This window comes from Grus americana, chromosome 9, assembly GCF_028858705.1.
Source record: "Grus americana isolate bGruAme1 chromosome 9, bGruAme1.mat, whole genome shotgun sequence".
Classification (NCBI taxonomy): domain Eukaryota; kingdom Metazoa; phylum Chordata; class Aves; order Gruiformes; family Gruidae; genus Grus; species Grus americana.
In genome coordinates this window covers 1,160,524-1,182,227 of record NC_072860.1, presented here as the reverse complement: position 1 = coordinate 1,182,227, position 21,704 = coordinate 1,160,524, and the positions used below count along the sequence as shown (strand labels likewise).

The 21,704-nt window shown below is 60.8% G+C and overlaps 3 protein-coding genes across 3 annotated transcripts; 1 reads left to right on the top strand and 2 right to left on the bottom strand.

Moving 5' to 3' along the window:
* Nucleotides 1-1,799: 1,799 nt before the first annotated feature.
* PROCR (protein C receptor) lies at nt 1,800-4,017 on the bottom strand. Its single transcript, XM_054835112.1, has 4 exons — nt 3,948-4,017; nt 3,589-3,825; nt 2,413-2,679; nt 1,800-2,331 (listed from the first exon to the last, which is right to left on the bottom strand). Exons 1-4 carry the CDS (start codon nt 4,000-4,002, stop codon nt 2,219-2,221), a joined length of 672 nt encoding a protein of 223 aa, XP_054691087.1. The 5' UTR covers nt 4,003-4,017; the 3' UTR covers nt 1,800-2,218.
* Nucleotides 4,018-5,517: 1,500 nt separating this feature from the next.
* On the top strand, nt 5,518-12,180 carry PFKL (phosphofructokinase, liver type). Its single transcript, XM_054835102.1, has 22 exons — nt 5,518-5,642; nt 6,213-6,286; nt 6,388-6,465; nt 6,564-6,753; nt 6,939-7,104; nt 7,194-7,238; nt 7,330-7,438; nt 7,747-7,842; nt 7,923-8,015; nt 8,355-8,480; nt 8,596-8,660; nt 8,823-8,886; nt 8,975-9,121; nt 9,238-9,308; nt 9,427-9,514; nt 9,642-9,794; nt 9,947-10,111; nt 10,299-10,360; nt 10,724-10,835; nt 10,916-11,015; nt 11,119-11,224; nt 11,332-12,180. The coding sequence occupies exons 1-22, from the start codon at nt 5,558-5,560 to the stop codon at nt 11,477-11,479; spliced, it is 2,343 nt and encodes a 780-aa protein (XP_054691077.1). The 5' UTR covers nt 5,518-5,557; the 3' UTR covers nt 11,480-12,180.
* A 2,631-nt stretch (nt 12,181-14,811) lies between these two features.
* CFAP410 (cilia and flagella associated protein 410) lies at nt 14,812-21,495 on the bottom strand. The gene is made up of 7 exons (XM_054835111.1): nt 21,354-21,495; nt 20,741-20,759; nt 20,012-20,058; nt 19,011-19,240; nt 18,201-18,372; nt 17,492-17,585; nt 14,812-15,903 (listed from the first exon to the last, which is right to left on the bottom strand). The coding sequence occupies exons 1-7, from the start codon at nt 21,428-21,430 to the stop codon at nt 15,778-15,780; spliced, it is 765 nt and encodes a 254-aa protein (XP_054691086.1). The 5' UTR covers nt 21,431-21,495; the 3' UTR covers nt 14,812-15,777.
* Nucleotides 21,496-21,704: the final 209 nt, after the last annotated feature.

The window sequence follows — 21,704 nt, the reverse complement described above, 5'->3', positions numbered from 1 at the left end:
CCCACAGGCACAGCTCAGGATGAGGCTGTTCCTGGGGTCCCCGTGGTTTCGGGGGGATCCCCGCCGCTGGGTGCTGCCCCTTCCCTTCGTGATCGCTGCTGGTCTCGAGTCTTCGCCAGCAAAGTCAGCTCCTTTCTGGAGAGCTCTCCTGCTGCGACCAACACACGTGGGGGGCCCGGGAGCAGGAAAAAGGCTTTTCCAGCACTGTTTAAACCAGAGATTTCCTCATCTGTCCAAAAGATGACGCATTTCAGAAGCAAAAAGCAAAACAAGCCCTGTTGTTCCAGCTCTCCCCAGTTTTTCCAGCCCGGGTCTCTGCCAGGTGCCGTCTCTGCTGCTAGCCCGTGTCTGAGGGCAGCGTGGCAGCCTGGGGCACGGCTCTGCTCTCCCAGCACCAGCACGGAGCTGCAGCCCAGTGAGGGGCGCTTGGCATGAGCATCGCTCCGAGTCTTGGGACCAGGGTGCGATATCTGCCCCAAGAGATGCCCCGAGTCCGAAAACCAAAGCGGAGCCGTGAATGCAGCGGTTTCTCCCCACTGGAAACTAGCTACAACTGTTTTTATCGCTTTGTGGGGAGCAAACCTACCGCCCTTGACCTTCAGCATCGGCCTCGTGTCCCCTGATGCCCGTGGCGGGGCCGCGCGGTGCTTGGCTCACAGCAGAGCTCTGGCCAAGGGCACTTGTTGAGAGGCCGAGCGATGACGTCCGCGTGCCTCGGGCTCGTTGTTTTGGATCCTCCGGCCTCTTGGCTACCATCTCCCTTTTGCAAAGGAACCCGCTGAAGGGTGGGGAGCACCCTGGCCCCTGCCCTGGGAGCCTGGGGGAGGCGGGGGCTGCTCGGGGGGTGGCCGGCAGCCAGGGTGATGAGATGTGGTCTTTGGAGACCTCAGCCTCCATCCCTCCTTAAGGCCAACCACTGTGTCAGCTTCCCATCCCCTTTCTGTCCCGCATCTCTCTTCCCATCTTTTCCCAGCCTTCCTCTCTTGCTTTGAGCCGCAGGGAAGGGGATTTAGGAAAGAACGAGCTGGAAGTTAATCCAGGAAAGCTCCTCGCTCCTGTTCTGTCCCCTCTTTCGGTGGCCCAAGCCAGCTTCTGGCTCACCCCCAGCCCTTCCTGCCCTTGGGGCAGTGGGGACAGGAGGGGAATCCAGCTCCAAATCTTGCAACAGGCAAAAGGGAAACGCACCCAAGAATTTCTTATTAACATAAACCAAAGTCTAAAGAGGCAAAGAGTAATTAGTAGCTCAGATCTAGATTGCGGAAAAGGAAAATAAAGCCATGAATGCAGTTGTACCGCACTAGTACAGCTCTGCCTTTCTTTAGCTGGTCCTTGGGGAGCAGTTTCTCGCCATGGGGTGCGCAGCGTGTCGCCCCACGCCTGCCCCTCTCCCAGCGTCCCTGCGCTCCCATATCCCCCGGGGCAGATCCTTACGGGAGAGCAGTGAACGCATTGCTCTGCTCAGAAAAGCTGTCCCGGTGCGGCCGGCTGTACTCAGCCTCGAGGAAATGAAAAAGAAACGAAGCGTTGCCATTTGGCCATTGCAAAAATGACTTAGTGGAGTCAAAGCAAAGCTGCGGGCAGGTCGACCCGAGCTCAGGAGGTGCAAACCCCACCAGCCTCCTCCCAGTGCACGGCCCGGGGTCCAACACAGGGGCTGGACGCACCGAGGAGCCCACCCCACGCTGGCAACCGCGGGTCCCCCCCGCTCCGTGATGGACCTGCAGCCCGATGTCGGCACTGCTGGGGGGAAATGAGAGACACCGAAAGCCAATGGGTGGGTTTATTACAGGACATCTCAAAGCAGTGCCACCAAGGTGTGCCATCCTCCCTCCTGGGCACCTGTCCCCACTGGAACAGGGACAAAGCGGGTTTCAGTGCCGTCCTTTTAACCCCTTCTTGCTTGTTTCTCCCACCACTTTCCCTCCCCACCCCTCTTCCCCATTTTTTTCCATCCGTGCCAAGCGTATCTCTGTGTTACGTCTCAGAGCATCGCGCCAGCCCGGTGTGGGGACCGTCCCCGGGACAGGGTGCCGCTGCTGCTGCTGGGGGGGGTCACCCAGCCGGGGCCGGGAAGCCACCGGTGTCCTTTGGGAGCAAAGCCAGCGGCACTGGGGAGATGCATCCCTTGCGGAGCGTGGCCTCGGTCCCTGCCTCCGCGGGGTGACGATGGGTCCGTCCCCCGGCTCCACAGGGTGACGTGGGGCGGCTGCCGGCTCCGCTAGCAGCTCCCTCCCGTGCACAGGAAGATCCCCACGGCCATGCCCAGCAAGGCGAAGGTCCCCAGGATCAGGCCCAGCACCAACGCAGCGTGCGACCGGCTGCTCTGTTTTCCTGCAAGAGACGAGAGGGATGGAGGTGACGACTGGGGTCACACCCACCATGCCACCGCGTCCCCCCAGCCCCGGCACGGACCCGTCGCGGCGCTCTGAGCCCGCAGGATGTCAACGCAGGTGATGTTGAGGAAATGCTGGAGATCCTGGGTGGTCATGGGGTATTTCATCAGCTCCTTCTTGGCAAAGGTGGCCACCTTGTCGCGGCCGGGCCAGCGCCGCTCCCAGGTGGCATTGGGGACGTGGAAGCTGAGGAAAGCCGTCCCGTTGAGGGACACCTCGTAGAAACTGTGGGACGTGCCGTTGGGGAAGAGCTGGCAGCCCAGGTGGCAGGACAGGCTCTGGGTGTCTGCAGGGACAGAGGGATGGGGTCAGGGTCAGGGTCAGGACGCTCCCACCCTCGGCAGCCCACTGCCATCACCAGCATCAAGCCGTGCACTGAGTTTGCAAGGCCTCAGCCTTGCACCACCCCACCCGCAGCTTTGGTTTCGCTTGGTTTAGCTGCAGCAGCAACTTTTCCAATGGCCGGGCGGCCGGGCTTCTTTTTCCTTTCCTTATCTGCGTACGGCACAGCTTCGGTTTTGTAGAGACGGGAAGTTTTTCGGCGCAGAGCGAGCTACTCATCGCTCTCGCGGAAGGATGCAGCCCAGGGACCGTGGGGTGGGGGGAGGCATGGGGTTCACACCGAGCCCCCGAGGTGAGAAAGTGCTCCCCAAGGGCCAGGTAAAGAAACGCGGAGCTGGGGCAAAACTGCTTTGGGGGTAACAAAGAAAACAAAGTTAAAACACCCCCTGGGCAGGAAGGTTGGAGAGAACGGGGGATTGCGGAGCAACGCAGGCGGGAATGCGAAACCATCCCTGTCAGCGTCCCGTGCCTCCTGTGAAGGGTGCAAGGGGGGTACAGGCAGGGTGCAGGCAAGGTGCAAGCAGGGTGAAAGCAGGGTGCAGGCAGGGTGCTGGTGGGATGCAGGCAGGGTGCAGGCAGGGTGCCTACACCTCCCGGCCCCCCAGGCCGCAGCCCCCAGCCCTTTTCCCCAGGGACAGCAGGAGGTTGAGCATCGCCCTGTTCCAGGGTGGGCAATTCCTGGCTCTGCAGAAGCGCTCCTTTTGCCCAGGGCGAGGTGTTGCCCCTGGCCGTGTCCCCGTCCCTTCGCCCAGCTGTCCCAGGCAGCGCAGGGGGCGGGGGGTCCCCTTCCCCAGTGAGACCCGTCCCCTCACGGAGCCACGCGTCCCCGCGCCCCCCCCGGGGTACCACTCACAGCCAATGGGCCTCTCCTTGGTGAAGAGCTTCACCAGCTGGCTGAAGTAGCTGAGGTAGGTGGTCACCTCCTGCTGCCGCCTGGCCCAGGCGTCCGGGGGCTCCAGTGGCAGCACCTGGGTGACGTTAAGCCCCTCCAGGAGGTGGCTGAGCTGCCCGTCCAGGCTGGCGTTCCCCCAGAAGACGGAGTTGCCCTTGGAGACGTGGGTCCAATGTAGCATGGTGAAGGCGAGCGGGGCTGCGAGAGACAGCGGACATCACCCATGGCCCCGTCCCCTCCTCGTAAGCCGTCTGTATGTGTGTGTGTGTGTCCCTCCATGCCAACCCCAGGTCTCCCCAATCCCACCGCCGCCGCCTTACCTGCCCGCTCTGCCCCGCAGCCCAGCGCCCCGCAGAGCATCAGCAACCGGAGCATCGTGGGGACCGCGATGGGGACGGGAATGGTGGCCCCAGGGCTGGCCTGGCGGGGAGTTAAGCGGGACCGGGGAGGTGGGGCTGCAGGAGGAGGAGAGTGGGAGTCCAGCCAGGTCTCTCCCATTTCCTCAGCCCCAGCCACCCGCACCCCTTCCCTGCCGGACGTGCCGGGGGCGCCTGGCCTTGCCGTGCCCGGTGATGGTGATGCGGGATGAGGCTTGGAGCTCACCCCAGGGCCTGCAGGACCGTACGGCACCGCTCCCGCCAGCGGGGGAGAGAGTAGCCGGCACCCGCCTCAGTTTCCCCATCCCTTGGCTGGGCAGGGGCCCCGTTCCCGCTCCCCTGGGGTGATGCAGGAGGCTTGGGGGACACGCAGGGGTGGGGGACTGCTCTAGGGGGAGAAGGGAGGGATGGAAGGGAGCGGCCTCACAGCGACATGCTGCACCCGTTGGGGCCCGGGGGGGGACATCCAGCGCCGGTGGTACTGGCAAGCGCTGGTGCGATGGGACCCCCACCCCTGGAAGGATGCGACCCCCAGGATGCAGCATCCCCGCAGCCCCCAGAATGGGTGGGAACAGGAAAACCCCTGCTGGGCTCGCTCCGTATGTTTGGGGTTTAATTGTACCAAAAATAATTATAGGTTAAAATTAAAAAATAAATATATAAAATTTCTATTAAAATATCCAGCTCATCCTGCTGGCACAGTGTGGCACAGCCTGGGGCGGCATGTATCAGCACAGCACCACCTGCCAGGGCATGGTACAGCACAGTACGGCACGGTATGGCATGGTACAGCATGGCAGGGCGTGGTGTGGCACAGCATGGCACGGTACGGCATGGCATGGCATGGCATGGCATGGCATGGCACGGTATGGCACAGTACGGCACGGTACGGTGTGGTACAGCGTGGTACAGCATGGTACAGTGCGGTACGCACAGTACAGCACAGCACAGTGCGGTATGGCACGGCACGGTATGGCATGGCATGGCATGGCACGGTAGGCAGGGCGTGGCACGGCACAGTAGGCACGGTATGGCATGGCACAGTATGGTACGGCACGGTATGGCACGGCACGGCATGGCATGGTGCGTTAGGCACGGCACGGTATGTGTGGCACGGTATAGCATGGTATAGAACAGTATAGCACGGTATGGCATGGTATAGCATGGTATAGCATGATATAGCATGGTATGGCAGGGTATAGCACAGTATGGCACGATACAGCACGGTATAGCACGGTATAGCATGATATAGCACGGTACGGCACGGTACGGCACGGTATAGCACAATAGAGCACGGTATAACATGGTATAGCATGATACGGCACGGTATAGCACGGCATAACGGTATGGCACAATACAGCACAGTATAGCATGGTATAGCACGGTATAGCACGGTATAGCACGGTATGGCATGGTATAACACGGTATAGCACGGCACGGCGTGCCACGGCTGCAGGGAGGGGCGTGGCCAGGCGGGCGGCGGGGCGTGGCCTGTCCGGGAGGGGGCGTGGCCTGGGGGCGGGTCCGGCGGCGCCGGTGCCGGGAGTGCAGCGATGGCGGCGGCGGAGCTGGAGCGGCTGCGGATGGCGGGGGCCGGCATGGCCATCGCCGTCCTCACCAGCGGCGGGGACGCGCAAGGTGGGGCCCGGCGGGAGGAGGAGGAGGAGGACGGGGAAGCTCGGCCCCGGTCCCGGTCCCGCCCCGCGGGTGCTGCGTCTCCGTGTCCGCCCGGTCCCGCGGGCGCGGCGGGGCCGGAGTCCGCGGGGCCTCGGGGCGCGCAGCGGGACCGCGGCCCACGTTCCTCGGCGGGCGGCCGGGGCGGGGGAGCGGGGAGGGGGGACACCCCACCCCCCCCCCGTGTTCTCCCCGCGGGGGAAGGAAGGGTCGGTGCCTCCCACCCGCGGCCTTTCCCCATCCCCATCACCCCCGGAGCATCCACCGTGGAAGGTCACGGGCCCCACGCGGGAACCCCCACGGTGGGGTCCCCCCACCCGGGGCTAAGCGGCTGTTTCTAATACATCTCGCCCTGGGGCAGTCGCTCATCTGCGGCTCCCACCCGTGCACTGAGTTTCCCCGGTCTCTGCCCGCGTGGGTCCCATCCGCTCGAGGGGACACTTGGAGGTCACCCATGGGATCCCGCCCCTTATGGGGCACCCACCCTGCGCGGGGCCCCTCGGGGCCACCCCACTTCACTTCTCACCTTTCCAGGGATGAACGCTGCCGTCCGCGCCGTCACCCGCATGGGGATATACGTGGGAGCCAAGGTCTTCCTCATCTATGAGGTCGGGGTTCCCCCCTGCTCCCCGACACGGGTTGGGGGAAACCACACACACCCCCCCCCATGCTGGGGCACCCCTCACCTCTGCTCCCCGCTTCTCCGCAGGGCTACGAGGGGCTGGTGGAGGGGGGAGACAACATCAAGCAAGCCAACTGGCTCAGCGTCTCCAACATCATCCAACTGGTGAGGCTCACCGGTGGGGCCGCGGGACCCCCAAATCCCGCACCCCCAAATCCGCGTGACGACCTGTGTGTTGTTCCCCCCCAACATTATCTCTCCAGGGTGGGACGGTGATCGGCAGCGCCCGCTGCAAAGCCTTCACCACACGCGCGGGCCGGCTGCGGGCCGCCCGTAACCTGGTGGAACACGGCATCACCAACCTCTGCGTCATCGGCGGGGACGGCAGCCTGACGGGCGCCGACATCTTCCGCTCCGAGTGGGGTGGGCTGCTGGAGGAGCTGGTCCGAGATGGTGGGTGTCCCCCCCCCCCAGCTCTCCCAAAAAAAGTGGAAAGCATCCAAGGGGTGTTGATGTCCAGAGGTGCACCCCATCACTGTGACCCCCCCCAGGAGGGCTGGGCTCCTCTGCTGCTCTGCAGGACCCGGGCGGGGGGAAGCACCCTAAAATAACCGGTGGCGCGGACGTCCCCCCCACAGGGCAGATCAGCGAGGAGGTGGCGCGGGAGAACTGCCGCCTGAACATCGTGGGGCTAGTGGGCTCCATCGACAACGATTTCTGCGGCACCGACATGACCATCGGCACCGACTCGGCACTGCACCGTATCATGGAGGTGATCGACGCCATCACCACCACGGCACAGAGGTGAGCGGGATGGGTGCTGGGTGCCGGGTGCCGGCGCACCCCAGGGCATTGCACCCACCTTCCTTCTCCTCCCACCCATGTCCTTGCAGTCACCAGCGGACCTTCGTGCTGGAGGTGATGGGCCGCCACTGCGGGTAAGCCCCCGCGGGTGGGGAAGCCCGTCGGCGGGACGGGACGCTGCGTTTCGGGGCCGGTGCCGGTGCTGCCACTGCCGTGTCCCCCCAGGTACCTGGCGCTGGTGTCCGGCTTGGCCTCCGGCGCCGACTGGCTCTTCATCCCCGAGTCCCCTCCCGAGGACGGCTGGGAGGACCTCATGTGCGAGAGACTCGGGGAGGTGAGGGGGGGGTTCCCCCGGTCCTGTCCCCCTTTGCTCCCCGGAGAATCCCCGCAGGGACCCGGGCTGAGCCCCGCGGCCGGCGCCCGGCCCCTGCGAAGCTTCGGGAGCTCCCGCCATTGTCCCTGTGAAACGGGGCACTCAGCCGAGCGCAAATCCAGCCCTCGCGTGCCAGGGGCAGCACTGGCTCGAGGGTTCAGCCGCCCGGAACCCGAGCCACCCCCCCGGGCAGCAACCGGCGGCAGGGAGAAGGATGGTCGGTGAGGTTAGGCTGAGCCACAGCGGCTGTTTTCCTCCCCTCGTGCCAGACGCGCAGCAGAGGGTCGCGGCTCAACATCATCATCATCGCCGAGGGCGCCATCGACCGCAGCGGCAAACCCATCTCCTCTAACTACGTGAAGGACGTAAGCGCCCGCTCCAGCACCTGCTCCGGCACCCGCGGTGACCGGCGTCTCCCCAGCGTGACATCCTCTCTTCTCTGCAGCTGGTGGTGCAACGCCTGGGTTTCGACACGCGGGTCACCGTCCTCGGCCACGTGCAGCGCGGAGGGACCCCGTCAGCCTTTGACCGCGTGCTGGTAGGTCTTGGTGGGGGGAGGACATGGTGCGGGGGTGGGGGTCACCCTGCAGAAAGGAGCAGGCAGCTGGGGAGCCCCGCTCCTGCCTTCCCTCTGCCCGTTGGATTTTCCAGCTGGGACGAGGCTCAGAGGGTCCCCCCCGGGCTCGGCCCCGCTGTCCCCTGCACCCATTTCCCCTCCTTTGCTGCAAATTTCATGGGTTTTTAACTAAAACCAGCAGCGCTCTGGCTGTAAATCAGGGGTGCAAGCAGCCGCGCGGTTTCCAAGCCCAGGGGAGCATCCCACCCGGCTGGCACGGGCGGCCCCAGTGTCACGGAGTGGGGGGGTGCCCCTTTGCAGAGCAGCAAGATGGGGATGGAGGCGGTGATGGCGCTGCTGGAGGCCACGCCGGACACCCCCGCCTGCGTGGTGAGCCTCTCGGGGAACCAGTCGGTGCGGCTGCCGCTCATGGAGTGCGTCCAGGTGGTGAGTACCAGGGGAATTTTGGGTATGCCAGCCTGCTGGGTGGGGGGGTCCCGCTCCCCTCCCCGCAAGCGCAGGCGTCACGGAGCCACATCTTTTCCCCTCCCGCCGCCGCAAGACGAAGGATGTGCAGAAGGCCATGGATGAGAAGAGGTTTGAGGAGGCCATCCAGCTCCGCGGGAGGTGAGGAGCGGGGACCATGATGAGGGGTGGCATCCCTGCGGGGTGGCAAAAAGGACATGCTGGGATGGGGGCTTCTCTCCGGGGGGGAAATCTGCGGCTCCTGCAGCCTGCAGGGCATCCCCCCACCAACACCCTGAGGGCCACGGCACCTTGTCCTTGCAGGAGCTTTGAGAACAACTGGAACATCTACAAGCTGCTGGCGCATCAGAAACCGGCGCAGGAGAAGGTGAGGAGGGACGGGGAGAGCAGCAGGGGACACCGTTCCCACCCTGGGGACACGCACCGACGTGCCGTCCCCACCCCCGTCCCCGCAGAGCCCCTTCAGCATGGCCATCCTGAACGTGGGCGCCCCCGCCGCCGGTATGAACGCTGCCGTCAGGTCGGCCGTGCGGATCGGCATCTGCCAGGGACACACCGTCTACGTGGTGAGCGACGGCTTTGAGGGCTTGTCCAAGGGGCAGGTAAGGAGAACAGCGAGCCTGGGTGCTGCGGGATTCCCGGGGGAACGGGTGTGGGCTTGGAGGGGGTAGTGGCGTGCTCCCCCCATCACCCCAAAACCGAGCGCTGCTGCTTGCAGATCCGCGAGGTGGGCTGGCACGACGTGGCGGGCTGGCTGGGACGCGGCGGGTCCATGCTGGGCACCAAGCGGTAAGCACAGCCCCTGGGGGGGGCGAGGGGGTGTGGCGGAGGGGACACTGCCGTCCCCGGGGATTGCGGGGACCCCCGGTCCTCAGCCTGTGGTCTGTTCTCCCCTTCCCCACCGCAGGACGCTGCCCAAGACGTGCATGGAAAAGATTGTGGAGAACGTGCGGAAATTCAACATCCAGGGGCTGCTGGTCATCGGGGGGTTCGAGGTGCGGGGAAACCCTCAGCCCTGTTTCGGTGGGGGCCGGGGTGGGCTGTTGGCACCCTGGGCAATCCCTTTTGGGGTTTGGATCCATCCCCGGGACCAGCATCCCCCCAGCCCTCGGCTGCTTGCAGGCGTACGAGGGGGTGCTGCAGCTGGTGGAGGCCCGCGGGCAGTACGAGGAGCTCTGCATCATCATGTGCGTCATCCCCGCCACAATCAGCAACAACGTTCCCGGTACTGACTTCAGCCTGGGCTCAGACACGGCCGTCAACGCGGCCATGGAGGTGAGGGACGGGGACGGGGGGCAGCTCACAGGGCCGTCCCACTCCGCCAGGTCCCATTGTGTTTTGGGATGACGCGTGGGAATGAACCAGCATCGCGTCGCGGGCAGCAAAGATGGGTTTTCCTGGTGTGACTCCCCCTTCTCCCGGCGCAGAGCTGTGACCGCATCAAGCAGTCGGCCTCGGGCACCAAGCGCCGCGTCTTCATCGTGGAGACGATGGGGGGCTACTGCGGGTACCTGTCAACCGTCACCGGCATCGCCGTGGGTGCCGACGCCGCCTATGTTTACGAAGATCCCTTCACCATCCACGACCTGAAGGTGAGTGGAGTTGGAGCTGCTTTCTGGCAATGTTTTTGGGGTAAAATAAGAAGGAAAACGGAAAGGGAGGGCTCCAGCCAAGTCCCATGAAGTCGCTGGGTGACGTTAGTGGCTCTCGGGTCCAAATGATCTGGGGTGGCTGCAGTGGCCTTGGGGCACCGCTGGCATCCCGGCATTCGTCTTGCAGGCCAACGTGGAGCACTTGACTGACAAAATGAAGACAGATATCCAGAGAGGGCTGGTGCTGCGGTGAGTTGAGGACCCCCTGGGGATGCTCGCTGAAAAACCCAGCCCCGTGGCAGGGAAGGAGGCCGGAGCTGAGCCCCTGCTGCAGACTGAGAGGAGTCCTCAGGCACAGTGGGGTTTGGCACGGTGGGCGCACAGCATCCTGCCCGGGGATGCCGTTCTCGGCCAGGGGGACAGTCCTGCGCTGGATGCCTCCGCTGCCGGCCCCGTTCTGGCCCCAAGGTCCTGCTGGGGAGATGGGCTGGGGCTCTGGTCCTCAGGGAGAACAAAGCTGCAAAAAAAAGGTGTTTAGGGGAGCTCAAAGGGACCCCCTGGGGATGGCAAATTAAGGAGCAGCCCCCCAATCCCTTCCCTCTGCTCCCCCAGCAACGAGAAGTGCCACGAGCACTACACCACCGAGTTCCTCTACAACCTCTACTCCTCCGAGGGCAAAGGCATCTTCGACTGCAGGATTAACGTCCTGGGCCACCTCCAGCAGGTACAGGGGACAGGGCAACATGCGCCACCACCGTCCCCGAGAACCGGGTGGGCTTGACATCGCCATTTCTCTGTCCCCAGGGGGGGGCCCCGACCCCCTTTGACCGCAACTACGGGACCAAGCTGGGAGTGAAGGCAGTGCTGTGGATGTCGGAGAAGCTGCAGGAGGTCTACCGCAAGGGTGAGCCGAGGGCTGGGGGTCCTGAGGCGGGGTGGGGGGAGGCTGGTGGCACTGGGCAGCCCCTGGGCTCGGTGGCCATGGTTGGCAGTGTCCCCTTCCCCAGGGCGCGTGTTTGCTAACTCGGGAGACTCTGCCTGCGTGATCGGGCTCAGGAAGAAGGTGGTGGCCTTCAGCCCTGTGACGGAGCTCAAGAAAGTCACCGATTTTGAGTAAGTCCCTGTCCCCATGCCCCAGCGGTTCACCAGGTCCCGGGGAGGGGGACACCATCCCGGGTTGTCCCCGGGGCCACTCTAGAGCCGCGTCTCCCCCTGCGCAGGCACAGGCTGCCCCAGGAGCAGTGGTGGCTGAACCTGCGGCTGATGCTGAAGATGCTCGCCAACTACCAGATCAGCCTGACCGAGTACATCTCGGGGAAGATGGAGCACGTCACCCGCCGCACGCTCAGCATCGAGAAGGGCTTCTAGTCCCGCCAGCCCGAGCCATAGCTCCCCTCCGCGTCCTCTCCATCCCCATGTGCTGCTTGGGGAGCACAGGGTCCCTCCCGTTCTCAGTAGCCCTGTAGCTTTGCCATGACCCCTTAAAGCAGGTAGAGCCTGGTCCCAGCTCCCAAAACAGCACAATCCTGCCCCAAATCGCTGGTCCAGGGTCTGGTCCCCGTGCAGATGCAGAAAAGAGGTGTTTAGCTAGAGCCCGGCTGCACAGTCCAGACCCTTAATGATCCCGTAATAGTTTATTCCTATTATTTAATGATGGGGTATCTTGATTCCTCATTTAGCGGCTTGACCGCCTGAGCCAACTGCTGCTTTTAGTCGCATGCCCTGCATGCGGGAGGGGAGCTGAGGAGGGCACGGTGCCGGCCCGGAGTGGGTAAGGGGCTGGTCCAGGGGCTTTCGGCTGCCCCATGAGCCGCAGTAAAGCTCCATCCTCCCGTGGCGTTTGCCTGGTGGGGTGTCTCGAGGGCTCAGCGCAGAGCACCGGTCCTGGCAAGCCCCTCTTCCCCAGCCACCTTGCATGATGCTTGGCTGCGACCATCACCGCGCAGCCCCGGGTGCTGCCGACAGGGCTGTGCCCATCATCTCACCGTTGCTCTGTGACCCCCCCCCAAATCTTGTACCGTTCACGGCGCTGCTCTCCTCCTCTAGAGATAAAACCTGCTGGAGCCAAACCTGCCTCGCCAGAGAGTGGTCATTGCGCGTCATGTCCCCTCGGGGAGGAACGGGGGGTGTCACACCTGGGGTTAGGATGCGGATGAGCATATATGGTTTGCCAGAGCCTGATTAATGCCGGGCCAGGATGTTTCCCCGCTTCGTGCGTCCTCAAAGCCTGGGAGAGTGGGACCGCGGGTGGCCTCTCCCCAGCTGGGCCGTGGCGGGTGCAAGGTCAGCATCCCTCTGTGGGCAGACTTCGCAATCCCAGAGAAAAATTGCTTCTCCCTTGTTTTGGTTCCCACCTTCAAAGAAAGCGCAGAAGCGATTTATCAAAGCGATGTCTTTGTTAAGGCAGTTTCTCAGGGCGGTTGCCAAGCATGCCGGCTCCCGCGTGCAGCGCTCGGGCTTGGCCGAGCTCCGCTGCGCTCGGCCGATGCCAGACGGCTGCATGTAGCCACTTTCCCAGGCCGCTTCCCTCCTGGGGCTTTCGGCTGACGACTCCAGCCTCTGGGACATCGCCAGCATGAGGACGCACCACGGTCTTTTGGGTCGAACATGCAGTTGTTTTTTCCTCCCCGGGGAGTTGTCCCCAAGTGACAAGTCCCCCCTGATTTCAGTGCTTTTCCCCTAGCTGGCCACGTTACTTGTTTTAGGCTCTGGAGGAAGATGATTATTGTATCTTCCCTGCCAGAGCTGGATATGCAGAAAAATAGCTGACCTTGCTCATGGAGGCAGCATCGCTGCTATTCCCAAGTGAGTATCTGCTCCAGGGAGCCCAGGCAGAGACCTGGCCGTTCTTCCCAGCACCCGCGGGTGGGAAACAAGCTCTTCCACCGTCCCCTGTGCCACTTTTGAGGAGCTCCAAGCAGGACCTCTCGTCAGCCACAGACGCCTGCCTCACCGTTGGCCTCCGAGGGTCCCCAGGGATGCTTTGAAAGCAAGCGGTGCTGGATCCACATCTGCGGGCAGCCAGCCCCTGGCGTTTTCCACGACCAGGAAACGTCTGCCCTCACCGCTCGATATCCCCTGCTATGGCAGGTCAGGGTGAAGGCAGGTCACACCAAAACACCCTGCGGTTGTACTGTAGCCCCGGTGGAGCCTCGTGCCTGGGCGCAGCTGGCAGGCCCCAGGGCGTTCGGCTCCTCTCCAGCACGTGTTTTCTGCAGCCCAGTGCTCTCAGCAGCAGGCAGGGCAGCAGAAGGGCTGGCACGGCACCCCAGCCCTCCAGCAGCCAGATTTAGGGTGTGAATGGGGAAGGGGGTGTCCCCACGCTCAGACCAGCGGCACGTTTGGATACACTTGGGGACAGGGGTCACTGCAGCCTAACACCTCATTTCCACCCAAAAGAAAAAAAAAATAGCCTGGAGTGACAAATTCCTGGGGGTGGGGAGACAGACACGCACAGCCCCCAAATTCCATAGGGGGCAACCACCCCGTGCCCTGCCAGGATGAGCAGGAGGGGACGCAGTGACCGTGCCCCCCAGGCTCCACGGAACATGCAGCCCAGCCCCGGCTTCCCCGGGGGTCACCCTGCAAGGAGTGGTCGGGAGCATCATGGGCAGCTTGCCTGGCAGCGGGAGCACCAGCACCGGCCAAGTATGACGAGCACGGCACGTAGGCGGCAAGGAGCTCAGGGACAGTCGTGCCGTCGGGGATTAACAGCCCAACTTCTCCAGCGGAGAGGGGAGGAACTGTGCCAGAGCAGCCTCAGGCCATGGTGATTGCTTCATTAACCACCTTCACCATTAACCACCTTCACCATAAACCAAGCCCAAATGACAAACGATGATGCTTGCTTTGATCACACTCCTCCCAGAAAAGCTGGGGAGGTTCTGGCACGCCCAAACGGCAGCTCCCCTGTTCCCCGACGCGAACAGGCGCGATTCCTGCCACCGAGTAGGCTGCTGAGACAGCCTGGGAGAGGACTTGCCTTCGGCACAAGGGCAAGATGCAAACAAGATGATGGGTCTCTTGAGGCCTGGCTGTCAAGGGAAGTCTGGTCTATTATAAATCACGCTGGCCATTTAAATGCAGCTGGGTTTAATGCAGAAGGCAAGAATTAGGTCATTTGAGGAGTTAAAGGCATCAGCAATCTTCACCCTAGCGATGAGGGTCAAACTGCGCTCCCCTCCCACCAAGGTCAAGTAAACAGGCTTGGGGACACAGGACTGTCACCATCCCCGAGTGTTCCTTCCTGACACACAGGGGTTCGGCCACCTGTACAAACAGGGAGAGCAGCAACATGGAAAGACAATGCTGCCCTGCGCAGCACCAGGTCTGCAACTGAGAGGCACGGAGGGCTCGTGTCGCATGGGCCATCGTGCTGCCCGAGCAGGCTTTGCACTTCTGCACAAGCAAGCGAGCTTTGCTCACCATCTCTTTTGCTTCCTCCACACGGCATGGACTTGTGGCTGCAAGAAGGTTCCCAAATAGCACGGAGCTTTTGAAAAAGCAGCCCCGCAGCAGCTCAGTGCAGTAGCGAGCAGCCATCTCACGGGTCCAGTGAAGCAGGAGGGCAGGGGGGCCCACAGCCCTCCTCCTGCTCCACAGGGCTAACAAAGCAAGCTGTGAACCAGACGTAATGGAGTAATGCCCAGAGTCAGTTGTTCTCACTATGTTTGCTGAACCCCAGCCACAACTTACACATCCTAGAGGGATAATTGGTTTTATTTGGTATGTCACAACAGTTTAGTTTAGTTTGTATTTAACAGCTCTATAAAATCTTAGCAAATGCAGCTTTTTCCGTTAAGAGAAACGCCACCCCTGATGCCTGTGCAACTGGACAGTAATGCTTGGCTCATTTTCTCCTAACTGCAAAATGCACAGGAGCTTTTTACTCTGACATTAAGTTTCCTTAAGCTGCTCTAATGCCTGCAGGGGCACGTGGGGGTGAGAGTGCAGCTGAGCATTCAGGATCTGGGAGAGAGTAATTTCCATCTCACCTAGGCTGCACCGAGCTTTTCTTTAGGCCGCCCGACCGCCAAGTCAGATGCTGCCTGCGCTAATGAGGACCAGAAGTCATCAGGAGTTGAAGGTAAATTAAGAATTTGACATTGACCTTCACAACCTGCACCACACAGTTCCTGGTGATCATTGCAGGCTGTGTTTCCCCAACAGACTTCACAAAAACAAATCTTTGTGGTAGAAGCTGCCTTCAGAGCCTGCTATGCACACGCAGAGGCTGGCCGAGGGTTAGTCTGTGACAAGCAGTGACCTTTCTAGCTGCCAGCAGGCTTTGCCACCCCTCTTCGATCGCACAGCACAGCGGCACCTCTCGCTGCAGCCCTGCTCACTTTTGCTTCGCTGATTCCCCCAGCAGCTCCCATCAAACAGCCCCAGTGACGGGACGGACATGTATTACCGGAGCCTGCCACACAAGCAGGAAAGCTCCGGAGAGCCAGGTCAGGTGCTGCCAGCCCCAGCGTGATGTGCACAGCCGGGGGGGGAATGTCAGGAGCTCCAGGGGCAGCCAGCAGCACCCCATCCCAGCCTTTCCACAGGGAAAGCGCAGCAGGAAACACTGAGGCTTTGGCTGCAGCCAGGCATGCATGGGCAGAATGGCGCTGCGGGTCTGGGGCTGGCTGGTGCTCCAGGGAGGTTTGTAGTGGGCACCGTCACTCTTCCTGCAGCTCCTTCTTCCGAAAGGCCTGCAGCCTCCTGCCCACCGTCTGCTGGACGATCTCCAGACCCTCTGTGTCCAGTTCCTTCATGAGAAGCAGGATGGCGTTCAGGACATTGTTCTGTCGGGGCGAGACAGACACTGCTTTATACAAGCACGTTAACGCCAACCTGGAACAGGATGCTTGATTTTCAAAGGGCTGCTCTTTCTAAGAATTCCACCACCACCACCAGTTTGCAACAGCCACCTGCAGCTACAGGGACAGATCAACCAAGCCCTCGGGGCAAACATGGGCAGCGACTACAACTGGAATGCAGGACAAACCCGTCTGCCCAGTCCCGCACGGACTGCCCACATGCCTCCGGCTCCTGGCCACACTCCCGACTGGCTTCTCTAAGGAAAGGCCATTCAAGAGCAGCCGCCCTCTATCTCCAGCATGACTGCATGTGGGATGGAAAGGACAAGAGCCCTCTGATGTGAGGAGGAAGAGGAGCTGGTAGAATCGCAAAGCACGAGCTGGAAGGAACCCCTGAAGGCCCCCAGCCCAACCTCCCACCCACGCAGGACTACCGCCAACACCAGACCACGGCTCTGTCAAACCACGTCTTGAAAAACTCCAGGGAGAGATTCCACAGCCTCTCCAAATAACTCTCCTTCTAGGGAAAATCCTCTTCCTAACATCCAACCTGAACATCCCCAGCTGCAATCTGTGGCCACTTCCCCTTCTTTAATCTTTTCCTGAAGGCCAGAGCCTGCGGTACTACTCGTGATGCTGCTAAGGAATACACTCAAGTATGCTTATAACATATGAATGAAAGAGATATCACAGGCAACTAATACCAAAATGAGGCAGAACACGATCTAGATCTCACCCAGGCTGTCCTGTGCCGATCAAAGCGATGGCACCGAGCCCCGCAGACACCAATTCCCAGCTGAACAGCCAAGACCCATGAGGTTTACCCAAGGCTACACCATGGAGGGGTCTGAGGAACCACCTAAGCTTTCAATTCAGCAGTCTCCTTCCCACCAGGCCAACAGTCTGCTGGCTGCGCTTCAGCCGCTGCCCAACTGCCACGTGTTCTTTGCACAACCCCAATGAAGGGACACACACGAGCTTGTGTGCAGACAGATCAAGAGGACAAACTCCATCGGGTTTTCTTTACATTGCAAGATGTCTTAAAGATAGAACAGAATAGTTTCCATTGGAAGGGACCTACAACGACCATCTAGTCCAACTGCCTTGACCACTTCAGGACTGACCATGTTCAAGAACGTCATTAAAGGCATTAAACCCTGACAGGCTTGGGGCATCGACCACCTCTCCAGGAAGCCTGCCGCAGTATCTGACCACCCTCTCGGTAACAAAATGCTTCCTAACATCCAGTCTGATCCTCCTCTGGTGCAACTTTGAGCCATTCCCAGGCGATCTGTCCGTGGACCCCAGGGAGAAGAGTTCAGTATCTTCCTCTCCACGTCCCCTCCTCAGGAAGCTGCAGAGAGCAATGAGGTCACCCATCAGCCTCCTTTTCTCCAAACTAGCCCAGCCCAAAGTCCTCCTCGCTCCTCACAGGACATGCCTTCCAGCCCTTCACCAGCTGGAAGCTGGTTGCTCTCTTCTGGATACATTCCAGTACCTTAACATCCTAGTGAAGTGTGGGGCCCAGAGCTGCACACGATGAAAAGCAATTTGGTCTCTGAAAGCTACTCACTCTCTTCTTTCGGTTGCAGTCTGTCTCTCGAGGTGAAAAGGAGGAAAATTTATCCCTGGGAACAGGCTTCATACCAAGCTCCTCTCGAATTTTGCTAAAGAAGGGGAGGAAGAGCAAATGTTATTATGACCAGCTGGCAGAACCTTCCTCTGCCAGGCTAATCCTTTCTAATCATGGGCAACCATGCAAGAAGAACCCAGCTGAAGGACTCGAGGCACGCCTATTCACACACCACAACACCCCAAGCAAAACTCCCACACATACCAAGAGCCTCACAGCTATAAAATGTAAACCAGGACACTGCTACAAGGTGTCTGGGATGACAGATTCCCATGCCTGACGCTAGCTGGGACTGCAGACCACGTAACACTGCACTTGACCAACACACGTCGCAGCGCTGACACGCGCGTCGCAGAGCAGGAATAGGCTGGAGCTCACACTTCAGAGAGGATCCATCTCTGTCTGCACACGCAGCTGACATGCTTGAGAGCAAGTACCCACCTATGGAAGAGCCTGTTTTGCAGATATAGAACCAGACCCACAAGTGCTATTACACCAGCACAGCTCCACCACGGTTAACTGGAACAACGGGAATTTGCACCAGCTGCAGGCCCGGCCCATGGAGTATCAGGGTTGGCTGGCCAAGGTCCTTTCATGCCACACGCGAGTTCAGCCCAGAAATTCTAACAGCTCACAAGCAAGCCCTCACTTTGTCTCCTCCAGACTGAAGTTCAGCAGTTCACTCTCGGTCTCCGTTGTGGATTCAGCAACACTGGATTCAGTGGACTCAGGGCAGCCATTCTCCACGCTCCTCCTGGCTGGTGGGGCCGTGATCTCCTCACCGTCAACCAGGGCCTGGGACAGTTCTTCTTCCGTCACAGCTGCAAAAGACAAACCAAAACCCTGCTGCAATGAACTCTAGCGCAGCCCAGGAAGACAGCATCTGTATCGGGGCATGTACTGCTGGTACAGAGGTATACCGCAGGGGTTTGGTCCAAAAATTGTCCTTTGCACTGGCCTTTGGCTTTCATCGTCGTCCTGCAGTAAAAGTCCTGCAGGAGAACGCCAGCAGGAAAGATATCAGGGAGGGATGCAAACATGCTTTGCCATTTCTTGTCTCTGGAGAAGGCTCCAAAAGCCACCAAATTACTGCTACCAGACGGAAAAGCTTCTCATTTTTTTTTATGATAGCAGATCCAATTACAGAATCTTTGTTTTGCCACAGCAAAGGAGAGAGCTCTAAAAGAACCACTAATTAGTGGCACTGTCTCAGCTATAATGAGGCGCTCTCAGTCCCGCTAGTGTTAACTCTGGCGCTGCAGGGAAGGGAGAAAACAGCTTAGGAGTGGTGGATCTGGCAGAGGGGATGCTCAACCTCAGATCCCATCTGGCTGAGCATCACTACCATGTCAAGGGAGAGTCAAAGGACACCTTAAGGAGAGGAACCAACACATCACCGGTTTTCCACAGTTCACCCTGCCCATGGTTTAGGGCTGTTCGTTTACCTGCAGACACCCACCTTGGTTATCAAGCTTCTGTAGGCTGGGTAGGTTACGCAGCACCGTCATTCGGTAGCGGTGGGGGTCCGACCCACAACAGGGATTTTCAGACAGCCACAGGACCCTCAGCCGGGGTAGGTTTTTGAGGTAGAAGAGCTCATTTAGGCTTGTAATGTTGTTCTTCCTCAGATAGAGTTCACTCAGATTCTGGCATTGATTCAGCGGCTCGAGGTCTGAGATGCCATTCACACTGGAGAGAGATTGTAGGATCAGAGACGAGAGTGCCCATCCCTCCCTCACTGGGAGCACAGAGCCCCTGTAGCACAGCGGCTTTCCGGCCCCCCCTTGCCCTCACACCGGCGTAGCACATGGGATGTTCAGGGGCCTATGGTGCTGCACAGAACAAAAAGATAGCATTTCACCTTTCTAAACAGAGGAAAAAACTAAAAAAGCAGGCTCTCCTCTCTGCTGAGGATGACAAACAGCCTTCGCTTCCCCCAAACACCCATCACACTTGCACCCTTTTCTGTAGCAGTCCCCCAGACTCACTGAAGGAGACCCCATATAAGATTTCCAAGCTAACAGGCTCAGATCCGCAGACAGCATTGGCTCCATGGGATCCCCAGGACAGGTGAAGGATGGGTGTGTTGGGGGGAGGCATAGGGAAATGAAAAGCTTTGTGAGATCCATGAGGCATTTCAACAAGCATTCTGCAAACCGGCCCCATACAGAGGCCTGGAAGATCCCATCTAAACTATGGAATAGGACTTAGGGAGCAACAATCCTAAGAGGTTTTAACACCTCTCGAAATCAGGATTATTTTCTCGAGCAGCAAAGGGAAGGTGCAGAGGAACTAGCAGAATAATCATTTCTGCATCTCTGCCGCTTGAGAAATCAGGCAAGAGGAGGCAGGCAGCTCAGACACATAACCACAGAAAGGTGATAAGAAACCAAGGGCCGAGCCACAGCCCCATGAGGCCATTTCCCCTGCCCCCTCCAAGGCCGGCAGCCTGACATTCACCTGAACGTGATCACCTCGATGTTGGGCAAATCCCGGCATATCGATATCTGGGCAGGAAGAGACAGAAACAGCAAGTTGGAACTACCAGGAAAAAAAAAGCAATTTAAATCACTAACAAGCCAAGATAGAAAGCAAGAACAGGAATTTAGGTTTGCTTCAGTTTCACCCAAGCTTAACACCACCACAGAGATTTGCTGCCACAGTCATTGCAGAGTCAGCAGCTCCTCCACCCTCTCCGCCCGGGAGGGGAAGCACAGGCACCAGCCAGCACATCGCTCTTCTGCTCCAGCAACTCTGCAGTCTGAGATGGTTTTCCAGCCACTGCACACAAGAAGGGATCCCTCTTATCCCAGACAGCCCTCTCCTAAAGCCTCAAATAGATGAGGCAGGACTCAGGGTCCCACTCTCCAGAGGTCTGTGCAGGGCCTCAGAGAGGAATTTTCCAACACTCTCTGGAAACAACAGCAATTTTTTTATTTTTCTTTTTTTTTAATGAGATGCTAATCAATCCTGAAAAGCTCTGCAGCTCACTGGCACCAGGCCAGCCCAAACCCAGGCCTGCACCCTCCTCAGTGCCCCATCAGCCCCATCCCTGCCCTGCCTCCAGCTGCCAGCCCAGGCTATGGCTTCCCTCCGGGAGCACCACACAGGCCGCAGGCTGTGGCTCAACGATGGCAGCCGGGAGCCATGGGGTCCCTCCTCGCTGGAGCGGGGCTGTGCGGTACTTACATCCGTCAGGTGGCTGCCCCTGTGGGAGGAGAGCAGGGAGTCACTGGGAGTATGGCAGGGCCCAGCCGCCCACCTGCTGCCCCCACACCCGGGCTGCACAGCCCCAGCCCACTGCCTCCATCCACCCAAGCCGCTCTGACACGGCCAACCATGGGTCTCCTTGTTCACCACCCGGCCATCTGTCCCCCCCAACCCTAGCCCTGCCTGTTCCTCCTTCCCAGCCCTGCCTGTTCTCCTAACCCCAGCCCTGCCTGCTGTCTGTCCCTCAGTCCTCCCAGGCCTGCCCATTCCCCTCCAGCCCTGCCTGCTGCCTGTACCTCAGTCCTGCCCATTCCCTCAACCCTACCCATCCCCTCCAGCCCTGCCTGTCCATTCCCCCCAGGCCTGCCCGTTCACCCCAGGCCTGCTATCCCCCCCAGGCCAGCCCGGTCTCCTCAGCCCTGCCATTCCCCCCAGGCCTGCCCGCTCCCCCTCCAGGCCGGCCCGGTCTCCTCAGCCCTGCCGTTCCCCCCAGGCCTGTCCGTTCCCCCTCCAGGCCGGCCCGGTCTCCTCAGCCCTGCCGTTCCCCCCAGGCCTGCCCGTCCCCCCCCGGGCCGTCCCCGCCGGCGCCCACCAGCAGTTGAGGCGGCGGACACCGTCAAGCGCGGCGGCCTTAGCCCGCGCCAGCACAGCCGCCCGCGTCAGCCTCATGGCCGGGCCGGGCCGCGGCGCCGCCGCCGTCGCCAGGGGCGGGCCCCGCCGCCCGCGCAGGCTCCTCCCGGCCGGGGCGGGCCGGGCCGGGCCCTGGCACCGGAGCTTTACCAGGCATTGCCCAGCCTTCCCCTCCCTAGCCTGCCTCCGGGGGGCTGGCAGAGAGGAGGAAAGGCCGTGAGCCGGGGAGCGGCGGCAGCCATCCGGCCCTCGGGTCTCCTGCTTGGGCCCTGCCCACCCTGAATTTAGCCGTCATGGCTGCGGCAGGCTGGGT

Excerpts from the sequence above, each read along its gene's own strand:
- PROCR (XM_054835112.1), bottom strand. The coding sequence starts at position 4,002 with ATGCTCCGGTTGCTGATGCTCTGCGGGGCGCTGGGCTGCGGGGCAGAG. Across the intron at positions 3,826-3,947 it reads CTGCGGGGCAGAGCGGGCAG|CCCCGCTCGCCTTCACCATG; the intron begins GTAAGGCGGCGG and ends TGTCTCTCGCAG. Across the intron at positions 2,680-3,588 it reads CAAGGAGAGGCCCATTGGCT|ACACCCAGAGCCTGTCCTGC; the intron begins GTGAGTGGTACC and ends CTGTCCCTGCAG.
- PFKL (XM_054835102.1), top strand. The coding sequence starts at position 5,558 with ATGGCGGCGGCGGAGCTGGAGCGGCTGCGGATGGCGGGGGCCGGCATG. Across the intron at positions 6,754-6,938 it reads GGAGGAGCTGGTCCGAGATG|GGCAGATCAGCGAGGAGGTG; the intron begins GTGGGTGTCCCC and ends TCCCCCCCACAG. Across the intron at positions 7,439-7,746 it reads TGTGCGAGAGACTCGGGGAG|ACGCGCAGCAGAGGGTCGCG; the intron begins GTGAGGGGGGGG and ends CCCTCGTGCCAG.
- CFAP410 (XM_054835111.1), bottom strand. The coding sequence starts at position 21,430 with ATGAGGCTGACGCGGGCGGCTGTGCTGGCGCGGGCTAAGGCCGCCGCG. Across the intron at positions 19,241-20,011 it reads ATCGAGGTGATCACGTTCAG|TGTGAATGGCATCTCAGACC; the intron begins GTGAATGTCAGG and ends ATCTCTCTCCAG. Across the intron at positions 17,586-18,200 it reads TTCAGTCTGGAGGAGACAAA|CAAAATTCGAGAGGAGCTTG; the intron begins GTGAGGGCTTGC and ends CCCCTTCTTTAG.